This window comes from Arachis hypogaea, chromosome 13, assembly GCF_003086295.3.
Source record: "Arachis hypogaea cultivar Tifrunner chromosome 13, arahy.Tifrunner.gnm2.J5K5, whole genome shotgun sequence".
NCBI classification, from domain to species: domain Eukaryota; kingdom Viridiplantae; phylum Streptophyta; class Magnoliopsida; order Fabales; family Fabaceae; genus Arachis; species Arachis hypogaea.
The window spans coordinates 145,201,395-145,214,930 of record NC_092048.1 but is presented as its reverse complement, the minus strand read 5'-3'; the positions used below and the strand labels follow the sequence as shown (position 1 = coordinate 145,214,930).

At 33.5% G+C, this 13,536-nt stretch overlaps 1 protein-coding gene across 2 annotated transcripts; it reads right to left on the bottom strand.

The window, feature by feature from the left end:
- Positions 1–1,857: 1,857 nt before the first annotated feature.
- LOC112792676 (pentatricopeptide repeat-containing protein At2g34370, mitochondrial) lies at positions 1,858–10,579 on the bottom strand. 2 transcript variants are annotated; one of them, XM_025835998.3, is made up of 3 exons: positions 9,002–9,520; positions 5,706–7,944; positions 1,858–2,189 (listed from the first exon to the last, which is right to left on the bottom strand). In XM_025835998.3, exon 2 carries the CDS (start codon positions 7,878–7,880, stop codon positions 5,721–5,723), a length of 2,160 nt encoding a protein of 719 aa, XP_025691783.2. In that variant the 5' UTR covers positions 7,881–7,944; positions 9,002–9,520; the 3' UTR covers positions 1,858–2,189; positions 5,706–5,720. The 2 variants fall into 2 exon arrangements, with proteins under 2 accessions (XP_025691783.2, XP_029153178.1); XM_029297345.2 differs by lacking the exon at positions 1,858–2,189 and having other exon boundaries at positions 5,549–7,944; positions 9,002–10,579.
- Positions 10,580–13,536: the final 2,957 nt, after the last annotated feature.

Sequence of the window (13,536 nt, the reverse complement as noted above, 5' to 3'; positions counted from 1 at the left end):
ACAATTAGTAGACGAAGCATGGAGAGTATAGTTCATGCAATTTCAAGAATTTACATGGTCTTCACTTTGCATGGCACTTTATGTGAATTTTAATTTTAGAAGGAAAAAAAAAGTTATGAAATGTAAAACAGACCAAATATTATTTTTTATTTTCTATTGGAAGTTTTAAGAAGGAAATCATTATAAGTCATTTCATTATTCGGGCGTTTATAAATTAGAGACAAATACTTGGATTTAAAAGTTATGAACAAGCGAATGAAATAAAAATGTGTATAAATTATCTATTTTAATTTATAGCGTGTTTTCTTCGTATAATTGAAGATTAAAATATGGTGAAAATTCAAATGTAATCAACTTTACGTGAAGTTGATAGTTAAGACCCGTTAAATGATTTGATTGATTTGACTAAATTTTTATTTAAATAGTCTCAATTATCAACTTTACGTAAAATTGACTGCACCTGAATTTCTACTTTAAAATATTAGCAATAAAATTACAGAATAATATAATGTCAAAATAATATAATGTCATACCCTTCATACGTGATGAATTATGGTCACATATTTGGCATTTGAAGTCAAGCTTGAAGCCCACCCCACATACATATGAGAGAGACATTGATGCTATAGTTGGCTAGCAAACGCACCATTAATTTATTTTCTACTTTCTAGAGATCATGGCTATTATTTCTTAGCTTTGTTAGAGTATATATACATGTCATTATCAGGATTTGATTTAGTTATTTTCCAAGTCCATGATCCTTATCAGAAATTAAGTGATACTCGTGATTAGGTCATTTTGACAAATATCATATGTTATTTAGAGACATTTTTTTGCTTCTTTTTCTTTTTCTAGTTTTTCTTTTTTTTTTTTTTGAGCGATAAAATCTTTAAATATTTGCTTTAGTAGTAAAGTAACCTATTGTAGAATAAGGATATAATTTTATCAGAATAACACGTAGTGATTTTAATTATTAGTTGCAAATTTTGGGAGCCTAACTTGAAAGCTTTTTTTTTTATGAAGGTGGGAATTTTATTTTAATATTAAACCTCCATAATTGCCTCTCATATTCACGATAACTTAGCAAGTTAAGAATTAATCCACTACAATACTGAATTCCATTGAAGAGTTTGTTGTTGATTAATGAGTTGTTGCATGCACAATACAGGATTCGATCGTTAACACTTGATTAAGCGAATTAGTGAACTAACCACTCGTAATGTGCCAAGATATTGTCATTGGTAGTTACTCCAAACAAACAAAAAAAATGTCACTTGTACAGGCTTACCTGCTTAGTTGCTTACAGTGAGTCAGTCAACTTAAGAAATTTTTGTTTGGTTACTAAGTTCTAGAGTACTGTAATACTCGAGCATTTGCCATGTGATATGTTTTGTATTTTATTTCAATTTCATTTTCGAAAACACCCATCTCAATGAAGTTCTTGCTTATCAATGATAAAAAGAACGAAAACTAAATAAAATTTAAAAAGTTAGTGTTTGTTTCAATGTCATTAAATTGTTAGAAACAAAAATTTTCAGTAAATTTTTGTTAGTATGTTTGTCAAAATTTTAATAGTAAAAATAAAATATTAAAAAAATAAAAACATCCTTTTTAGAATTTACAATTTGTATATTTAAAAAAAATTAACTTAAAAAAATATTTTTAATATGATAAATAAATAAATAAAACTTTTTTTATTATTATATCAAAAAATAATTATTAAATAAAAAAATATTTTTATTTGAGATATCTAAATGTAAAATTACTTTTTCTTTTCTAAACATCTTTTAAAAAAAAATCATTTGAAAAAAAAAAGGATCTTTTTAGTTAACAAAATGCTGAAACTTTCGGCACCAGTGTCCAAAAAGTTACTATATTAAATTATACAGTTGTACGTCAAACCTATCAATCGATTACATTTAAGTTCTCCATGACAAGAAAGGAGTGCAATTTTCTAATATATAGAAACTACTAAAGAAAATCACAAGGATAATAATGTCTTCTGCTACCTGAATCCTCATCCATTCCTAATAGTGCTGAAGAGCTTGGTTAGACAAAATTCCAATTTCTTCGTGGATATGATTATGGTATTTTTGGTGAGATATATGAATAAGTTCTCTATAGAAAGCTTGAAGTGTTATTGTTATCATCACCAATGCTATTCAATCCAGCTGAAACTCATGATACACCTGCATAACAAGATAGTTGTGTGGCTCATCCAATATTCGATGCATAACATGGTGAACAAAAAATATTAAACATAAAAAATGGCAAAAAAGAAACGGGTGAAGCAATCAACACTCAACATCATCTTGCAAAGAGAAAACAATGTGCTTAAACATACAACTGATGGTGCACCTTTGGTTATGAAGCTTCTGTTTAGTGTTCTGTTGTTTTGTCATATTTATTATGCAGTTTGGTTCAGTTTTTAAGGTTGATTATTGTTCAGATTTCTTGCTTTGATTGAAGTACCTACTCATGGTGAAGAGTTGATGAGCATAACCATCCAAGCTCAGTTGAATTGAATATAATAATCTCAAGATATAGTGACAATACTGCTCTATGACTATGAGTCTATGACAGCTAGTCTTTGAGGAAGGCAAAAAGACATTGTGTTTGCTATTCTGATGTATGCTGGCTGCAAAGACAACATATCATGCTCGTTTTTTATTTATGTTTCTGCTCCTCCCTTACTTTGTGAGTCAAGCTTTTATATAAATTATTAAAAAATTGTCTAAAAAAAGAGTGCTCAAAGCTAAAAAGTATTGTAAAAAGTTTTTTCAATGTTCTCAAATAATGTTCTCAAAGCTCAAATAATGCTTTGCAACAGAAAACAGATTGTCCATTGAACAATCTCCTTGGCAAGTACTGAACAGGATGCAATTATTTATAGGAAAAGTATAAGGAACCAAAAGCTTATCAGCCAAAAACTAAACAAAACTATATTAATTTATATCAATAATTAATTAATTCTAAATTTTTTAAATTCAAAATTTAAAAAATTTTAAATTGATTAAGTAAACCTAATTAAAACCTATAAAAACCTTCTTCTTTTTTCTCACATTAATCTATCCACTTCTAACAATCACAAATTCGAAAAATATATAAAAGAATATCCATTTAATATGAAAAAGAAACATTCTAATACTTAGTAGAAGAAACATCCATATATATTAACTCGTAAAAATTTTGAATTCATCCAAAGGTATTTGGCTGGGTTTTGGCTGATATGCTTTTGGTTCCCTAGCTTTACTCTTATTTATATGAGTAAAGTATCGATTTTGTCTCCAACATTTGGAATAAGTTCCAAAGTTGTCCCTAACATTTAAATCATTCTATTTACGTCCCTAACGTTTTAAAATCATCTCATTGTCCTTCCATAAGTGACCACCTGTTAACAGAATTGACGGTGAGACAAAATTGAGACGATTTGGAAACCTTAAAGTTTAAGGACTTAAATAAGACAAAAACGTTGGAACAAAATCAATACATTATTTTTATAAGAATTACCAAATCAAATAAAATGAAAGTAAATTTTAACGGAATGAATAGTATTACGAATTCAATATTTTTACTCATCATAAAATACTTGTGGAATGACTAATAAATAAACTTTTAGAAAAAGAAAAAAAATGAGTATGATCTATATATAATAAAGTATAAATTATACTTTTTTATCTTCAATGTACTTATCTTCTTTGATGTTTAATTTAAATAAACTTTATTTTTAACTTTAAAATAAATTTTTATTTTTATCTTTCGATATTATCAATTTGTTACGGTACCTAGTTATTCAATTATTTTTTAATCACATATAAATAAATTACACTTAATTACATTACTTTCATTTTAAGTAAATTTTTTTTTTTTTAAATTTTACTTTTAAAAATTTTTTACTCATCATAAAATATTTGTAGAATGACTAGTACATAAACTTGTGAAAAAGAAAAAACAAAAGAGCTAGTTGATATACAATAAAGTATAATATACCAAATTTTTTTAATGTTCAATTTAAACTTAATTTTTTATTTTGAAATAAATTTTAATTTTATCCTTCAATAATATTAATTTTTTATGATAGATAATTATTTCATTATTTTTTTTGTTGCATCTAAATAAATTATTCTTAATCACATTATTTTTATTTTAAATAAATTTATTTTTTTAAAATTTTACTTTAGTCTCATTACTTTCATTATAAGAAAATTTATTATTGATTAAGAGCAAAATTAAAAAATATAGAATAATTATCTTTTGTAAAAAATTTGAAATTATTGAAAAAAAATATTTAAAAGTTAAAAATAAAATTTAATTTAATTAAATATTAAAGATTTTTGGTATATTAAAGACAAAAAAATATATTTTATACTTTATTATTTATATACCATACTCTTTTTTTTTCTTCGAAAATTTATATACTAGCCATTCTACAAGTACGAGTAAAAATCTTGAATTCATAATACAATTTATTACGTTAAAATTCACTATCATTTTATTTGATTTGATAATTCTTCTAAAAGTAGCGTATTGTTTTTGCCCCAAATGTTTTCGTCCTATTTAAGTCCCTAACGTTTCAAAGTCGTCTCAATTTTGTCCCACCGTTAAATTCTGTTAACAGTTCGCTAACAGCAAGATAATATTGAGACAATTTTGAAATGTTGGAGTCTTAAATATGACGATTCAAACGTTAGGAATAATTTGGGACTTACCCCAAATATTGGGAACAAAAACAATACTTTATTCTATTTATATTCTTTCATTTTTCGTTAACCAATACAGCCATATTATGAGATAGTCATAAACTGTAAAGAGCTATCATCAGAAACAAGAGCCCCTTTTTCTGTCACAATAGGATACTATCCAATTCTTCAGGGAAAAAAAAGATCTAAATTTGGAAGGCAATAAACATTTGTTGCAATGACTTTACTTAGGCCTTTGCTCATTCGCAGCTCATAGAAGTGAAAACCAACAAGCTAACTCAAAAAAAATAAAAACTATAATAGAATACTGATATATTAGCAATTCATCAGCATGAGTTAGATATGATAAAGTGAGCTAATGGGAGAGATTATGAGAGTAGTAGTACAGTTTAAGGGATAGTGTGCCAGCTAGGATAGGACAGCTGTAACTACCTTACAGGTGTCATAACTAGGATAGTTTAAGCTAGCTTGCACAACAAGCTACAACTCTGTTGTATATATAAAGCACAACATAATAATCTCAAATTCATAATGTCAATAACAGCTTCAGCTACACTCCTCTCACTCACTCACTCACTCGCACTCTCATTCTCTCTTCTCAAATCATGACAAGACAAATATCTGCCAGACATTCCTTTGATTTCAACCACAACCGGGCCTAAGTTTTTTGTAATGTGAACTTGTGAAGAAACACAGTTAAATCTTTCAGTAGCTACTACTTCTGTATTATTATGTCCATCTCCCACCGGACAACTGAACAACCGGGATTTTAAAGCCAACGCCTATCACTTTTAAAGTTTAAGCACTATAAAAAACAAACCATACAATATTGCAAATCACACGGGAACTGGAAGCAGCAACTGTATGATTTATTGCATGTAAATTGAGCTTAGTCAGCAATATAAAACTTGCTTGCACAAATTGCAGCCACTATAGTTTTAATATATTAACCTAACGAATGAATAATAAAGAGGGATTATCAATAACAAAAAAGGGTTGAAGTACCTAAGTTCATGTTGTTCACCAATAATCACGGCAAGAGCATAGCCCGTCTTTAAAATGATGGAACCTTTTAGCATCTCTAATGATGAGTTCTCTTCCAACAATCTTAGAAATAATCTTCAGTGCAGTATGACAATCCCCACAAACTCGAAGGTTCTTAATTACCCTGATAGGAGAGCGAGCAGAGCTGCTAAGGAGACCATAAGCAACAGCAAGTCTCTCACTATGGGCAAGAAGAGCTTCTTCTTTGCCTTCTTGGTCTATGTCATGCAACACAAACTTTGTCTCTGGAATATAGCCAGCTTCTTTCATCTGTGACTTCATACCTCTAAGCAAGGCATATATTTTATCATTTTCAGGATGAGAAGTATCTCCGGCTCTATATTCATGGACTCGGCTCCTTACTTCCAGTACATTTTTGCTTGCTACTTTCTTGTCTTTCTCTTTTGTCAAGTCTGAGGCTTTGACAGGTACAAGGCCAGCCGTGGATTGCTCACTTAAGCACGAAGGATCCAGTTGCTCAACTAACTCAGCACAACGATACCCCAGCTCAGTGTTTCCGTGAGCTCTACAGAGATTCATCATAGTCTCCCATACATCAACACTTGGCTCCATTGGCATCTTTTCAATGAATTCAAAGGCTTCATCCAGATGCCCATTACTACCAATCATGTCTACTACACTGACAAAATGAGCCATAGACGGCACAATACCAAAATCCTTGCTCATGGATTCAAAGTGAAGCATTCCTTCATCAATATCTCCCAGCATACTGCATGTCAAAAACACCCCGATGAACATCTGACCATCAGGTTTCAGTCCCTTTTCTTTAAATTGAGTGAATAGATCAATGGAATCTTCTGCAAACCCATTCTTAGCAAGTTGTGTTATCATAGTATCCCATGTAGTCAAATTGCGCTCTGGCATATTATTGAACACATTGAGTGCGTCATCCACAGAACCACATTCAAAATACATCTCCAGTATCTTATTATAAGTGCTGACTTGGAGAGGTGACAGATATTGCAAAGCATTTCTGTGTACAATTTTTGCCTCTTCAAGAGACTTAGCCTCTCCACAATGGTGCATTAATTGTAAATATCGCGGAAAATCCACAGGAATATGCAATTTTGCCAACAATTCCAACACTTCAACTGCTTCCTTCACTTTACCGTCCATGCAGAAACCATCCAGTTCCTCAAGTGTGCCTCTATATGGACTATCATGAGATGCTTCAGCTGATACGCCATCAGGTTTTGCGGAAGCAAATGTTGATCCCTGTACAGTATTCCAGTTTGGAGAATACTGACCATTTTTCGGAGTTTGCTGAAATTGTTCAGTACCCAAGTATCGCTGACTAAACTCATTACTCCCCGAGTAATGATCATTTGGTGGCGGATTACGAATATTTGTAGGAAGATTCCCTAGAAGATTTCCTGGAGACTCCGAAAGCCTAGGCGAGCTATGAGCATTTGGATACTGCATCCTTCCTCTGGGTTCTTGTGTCCAATTCTTGTTCCCAGTAACTGCATTTTGATGCATCCCAATTCCCTTTGAATCACCGACCCCAACTTGCTTCTCTTGCATCCTTGTATTGCTTTGACCATAGTACCCATTGACCCCTCCATTATGTCCAAAGGAATTGTTCTGAACTGAATTCCTAGAGATGCTTATATGATTTTCATTTGCAACCTGACCAGCTCCATAAGAAATTCTACCGGAACCGCCATGATTATTTCCATACGAACCACTAAAATTTCCACCACGAGCAGCTAAATTATTCCCATATTCATTTCGAATTACCTCTGTATGACCCCAGTTCTGGTTTATGTTCTGCCGATTTCCCACCGAAGTTCCTCCGGTAGAACCATTTGCATTTGCTTTAGCAGAATAATCTGGACTGCGCCTACTCACTAGCTGGTTCTGATGTGAAACTGGGTTACTTTGGGTTTCTCCGTAAAACCCAGCATTGTTTTGCATCCGATAACCTAAAGAATCATCTGTTTGGTTACTGCCAGAAACCTGAAACTCTGATCTTTCTGCAGCAGTACTAATAGTCCTCAACAAGTTAAGAGTTTTAATAAAATCTGCAGAGTCACCCATACAAGAACCATTCCGGAACTTCAGAAGAGAACTAAATTTAAGTAGTGAGGTTCTATTAGAAGACATTGATGGCATGAGGCTGAAAAGAAAATCCAGCTAGTTTGCCAAAAGTGGTGTGTGCTATTAGTAATTTGAAAACCTGAGGAAAGAATAAGTAAAATAAAATGAAAATATATCTTATATATATAATCAGTTCATAGAAGATATAACTAAAAAAAAGCAATAATTGTTTATTGATGCAGTAAAGAAATAAAATGATGCAAACTCAATCTTCATCCTTTGCATAACGGAAACTTACAGTAGAGAGCATAGTTATCAAAACCGAACCGATAATTGACCCGGTCATACGACCACTGGGTCATTGGTTCAATCAGTGGGGTCACTAATTCACCCGGTTGACCCGGTCATAATTAAGTAAAAATAAATTAACATCAAAAGTTAAAACTTAAAATACATGTCATCACAAATAAATTAACAGCAATCAAGTATTAATTCTTAGACATAACTAATGATGCAAAAAGAGATAATAAACTAGTCACGGGTACAAAATACTTTCTCAATTTAAATGAACAAGAGAGAACAAAAAATAACAAATCAAATCCGAGGAATGATCTGAAAATGGGTATCTATATCTACAACACAATCAGCATTTCCTTCATTTTGATTTGGATCTATATCTACATTTGTGTAGGTTTCACAAATCAATACCAAGAATAATTCATAATAATACAAACAGAACAATTTAACTAAACAATTTTATTCTGATTTGCAAAAAAACAAAAAACATGAACTTCATTTTCAACTACAATAATTTTCAGCAGCAAAAGATTTAGCTCAAAAGATTATTTACAGGTTAACAGCAACAAAAAATTTAGCTAAGTGATTATTTCAGCAAGACAACAATAGCTTCAATCTTCAGTGATGATGATCAATAACAAATATAAATTATTTTTAGCAATAAAAGAATTTAACTAAGTGATTATTCAGCAAGACATCAACAAACTCAACATTCAATCAGTAACAAATTCATTCAGCAATGAACAAATTTAAGTTAAGTGACATGACATTCAGCAACACATTCAATTTTCAGCAACAAATTCAACTTTCAGCCAAAAAAAAAAAATCAGAAATGCAGTGATGAATTACAGCAACAAAATTGAAACCGAAAGAAAGGGGAAATTTGCTGGAGAACTCACCAAATCCGTTGCGTAAAGGAAGATGACGGCGAGGCTCGAAGCAAGAAGACAAACGAAGACCAGCCCAGCAGGACCTGATGCCTCTGCTGCCGGCGACAAGGAGCGCACGGAAGGCGTGCGTCTGAGTGTGAGACGGTGACGAGACAGAGAGCCACGACGACCGACCCCGGGACCTGCTGCTTCTGCCGCGGCGACGACAATCGCGTGGAAGGCTCGCTAGTTGGGTGCGAGACGGTGACGGTGAGGAAGCTGGTTCCGTTTGGTTCTGCCGCGGCGAAGCGAGCTCAGAAAGGCGGCGACTGCGCTTGAGACTGTGAGGACACAGAGCGCGACGAGTGGCTGAGTCCGAAACGGTGAGTGCGTGACCGAGACAGAAAACTTGGGCAAAAGTTGCAGAGAGGAGTGTCGCATTTTGAGAGAGTTCCTGATATTGTGATTCCTAGTATTCAAGATGATGAGGAGCTGTTATTTTTTTTTTGTTTTTTTTTTTGTTTAGTAGATTGTACAATTCTTAATCTTAAATAGATCTTTTAAAATAAAAAAAAGAGAGATATACATGTGAACTAAAATTTATTGACAATGACGAAGGGCTTTAGACCCCATTGTTGATTTAAAAAGATAAATAAATATACTGACATTTTTAAATATTTTTAAGATTCAATCTACTAAAAATTTATTTAAAATTATTATTAATTTAAATATTGGAATCCTTTCCAAGTATTAACCTACGTCCAATTTTAGGTAAGATAACCCTGGTAACAGTAATATTATTATTGTAATTGGATATATGATTTGGATAGAAGAAAAGAGAAATTTACTAAAATAGAAATGTCACATATGATATAGCATCATCACAACTCATTTTGAATTTTGAGAAAAATACATTTTATATCCTGGATCCTTATGACTTATGTACCGTGATTGACTGACCCCTGGATTAAACAACAGGTAAATTAACCCAACATAACCACCAATCGACCATTAAGTCATTTTCACAAGCACAAGATACTCATTCACTGATCCAACACCAGTTCTGTTATTTGCAATGCCCTGGGGGAGCACTTGGGCACATCCTGGAACTGATCGGCGGGGAGCTCCTCCGACAACGCTCCCACGAAGAATTCAAGCGTGCCGGAATCGCGGTGGACCTTTATTCCGGTTACGGGGAGCCAAAAGAAAAGCTTCTTGGCCTGGATTCCAGAAACACCGGAGACGGAACCTTCGGTGAGCTTGCCGGTGACGTCAACGTCGTAAAATACGAGGTGCCCGGCGATGTTGACGTAGCAGGGAGCGCGGAGCTTGAGGCGGAAGAGGCCATCGGGGGAGAGTGAGTAGGATGCGACGTCGTCGGGGAGGATTCCCTTTGGGAGGCCGTACTTAGGGAGGAGATCGTGGATGTCGGTGTTGGGCGACGGTGATGATTGCGATGTTGAGAAGAAGACGGAGAAGAAGAAGATGATGAAAATCGTTGAAATTTGGGGAGACATGGCGGCGGATGATGATGATTATGGTTTTGAAGGTTTAGGGATCGGATCGGATCGATTTGAGATTTGGCGAGTGAGGGTGCTACTGTTACATACATGTATACGTGACCTGGCAACCTCCCATTATATATGTTTCATTATTGGATAAGTAAAGCGAAAAAAAAATCGATAAAAATTAAAAAAAAATTAACAAGTAGCAAATGATTTCTTTTTATTTAACAAATTTTTTGTATATGTAATCTGAAATTTTGTGGGGTATTTTTATTAAGTATATACCAAGACTGAGCCACTAAATTAATCACTCTATAAAACTCAGCCACTAAAACTTTTTTATGAATATATATTTAAGGATGATATATTATTATCATATTTTAAAAATACCTTTTTTGTTAATAAATTTTGAAGAAATTTTTGTAAGCTATTTAATATTTTGAAATAAATTTTGGTCATTTACTTTTATTGGAATTTTAATTTTGATAATTGAATTATGCAATTATTTTTATCGTATTTATTTTATTGTACATCGGTAATGATATCTATACTACTATTTCATTCTGTATTATGTATTATTAGATTATTTAAAAAATTCTAGTTGAAACATAAACATCAAAATAAATTAATCAATCATTACTTATATTATTTTAAAAGATTTCCTTAATTCGATTAGTTTTACAAATATACACCTAAATTGGGATTTGTTGTGGTAGGGCTTTTTTGGAAAAAAAAATATAACTAAAAAAATATATTCTTGTGTTATGAAATTTAGATGTTTGGGTGATTTAATTTGTTTCTCTAAATCACTAAATCTGATGCATTATATAATTTGAAGTATTAGATTAGATTGTTAAATATAAATTATTAAAAATTACAATAAAAAATAACAAGTTTTTAATATTTTAAAATTAGCCCTATATAAAATTTAAGAAACAAGCTTTTGTTTTAGATGCTTGTTGCCGCTTCTTCTCCTTCGTGAGGACCTCTTCCTCACCAAATGCGATAGTAAAAATTGGAAATTAAAGACTAATAAAACATCAATAATCTTTTTAAAAGTGAATTTATAATCTTTGCAGTAGAGATATTGCTTTATATTTATAAAGTACTAAAGAAAATCAGACTTTATCTTGTTCTTTTGTTATTAGATTCTTTAGTTATCAATATCTCAACTTATCTCCGTGTCTTCTTTGCCTTTACGGATCTTCATTGGATATATTCAGTTTCTTCTTGTGCTTGCATTGTTAGAAAATTTACTGATGAGTAGTACTAATACGCAGAGCTGAAGTTATGGATTACAAAAGAACACAATATGTGTTGTAAGATCAAAGCATATTGTGCTTTTACTAAAGTTTTGTTATTGAAATTCTTTTTGCAGAAAATGTTTATGCCTACTATCAAAGGATTAGGCACTGAACAACAGCAGAAATGATTGCCTTTGGTTTATAAGATGCAAATAATTGGTTGCTATGCACAAACAGAACTTGGTTGTCGTGAATCCAATGTTCAAGGGCTTGAGACAACTGCAATTTTTTATCCCAAGACTGACGAATATTATTTTTCATAAATATTTTGGATGAAAAAAATATCTTGTGATGGCTCTTGGCATGCTTCATAGACTTTGAAAGTTATACATAGGGATAAGTACTTTTTTCGTCCCCAAGGTCTGGGGTGAAAATCAAAATCGTCCCCGACCTTTTTTTCTTATTAAAATCATCCTCAACGTTACAAAACGTTATAAAATCGTCATTTTCTACTTCAATTTTATTTTTTTTACTAAATTACCCTTCATTATTAAAAATTTATAAAATAAATAAAAAAAGAAGAAAAGGGGGTGGGGACTGGGGACTGGGGACTGGGGAGAGAAAGAAAAGGGGGAGGCCGAGAGAAAAAGAAAGGGGGGAGGAGGGGGAGAGAAGGAAATCGGAGGGGAAGGGGCCGCGCTCCATGCCGTTCGGTCGCACCCCGTCGTGCCATGCTCAGCCCTATGCGTGCCCCGCCGCACCTCGCCGCCAGATCTGCGCGAAGGACAAAGGTCTGAGAGAGCAGAGAGGTAGAGGGAGAGAAGTTTGGCGCCGCCGTACATCTTGCCGCGCCTCCTGTCACTACCGCCCCCACTGATCCACCGAACCCGTCACGCCTTGCCGCCAGCTGCACCTCACACCGTTACCCATGGAGCCACGAGCTGCGCCAGTCGCCGCCACTTTGCAGCCGCTTTGCCGTCCTGCCGCACCGCACCACCGCACCACTGCCCTGCCGTCCTGCAGCACCGCACTGCATCACTCCACCACCGCTTCTTCTTCTTCTGTTTCTTCTTCTTCTGTGAACTAGATTTTCTGTGAAATTTCAGAATTTTTTATGAAATTTGTTGTGGAATATTATTGTTGCTGAAATTTGAATTTGGAATATTGTTGTTGCTGAATTTATTGATTATTGTTCAAAGTGCATCTTGCTTGAATTTTCTGTTGATGATGATGATGATGACCATGAAGAGAGGGCATGAGAAAGGGGGTGGGGGTTACGGTGAGGGGTGAGGGGGTGAGGGGGTGAGGGGGTTGGGGGTTACGGTGAGGGGGGTGAGGGAGTGGGGGGTTATCGGAGTGGGGTGAGGGAGTGGTGTTTGTGTTGGTGTTGGTGGTGATGGTGGTGGTGGTGTTGGTGTTGGTGTTGATGGTGGTTGTGGTGGTAATGTTGGTGGCAGTGGAGGTGGTGGGGTGAGGAAAATGAAGAGGAGAATTATGATGATTAGGGTATTTTGGTCCAAAAATTTAGGAAAGAATGATTTTAAAGCGTTTTTGGACGTTGAGGATGATTTTAATAAGAAAAAAAGGCCGGGGACGATTTTGATTTTGACCCCAGACCTTGGGGACGAAAAAAGTACTTATCCCTAGAAAGCAAATTTTGATTAACACAACAAGTGCATTATTTTAGAAAGCAAATTTTGATTTAAATTTTTCAGAAGTACACAATTTTATTGTGCAAAATTACACTGCACAATTAAAATTCAACTGTACTTAAGTGCAAAAAATTCACAATATAATTAAAATTCACCTGATGGAT

Excerpts from the sequence above, each read along its gene's own strand:
- LOC112792676 (XM_029297345.2), bottom strand. The coding sequence starts at position 7,880 with ATGCCATCAATGTCTTCTAATAGAACCTCACTACTTAAATTTAGTTCT.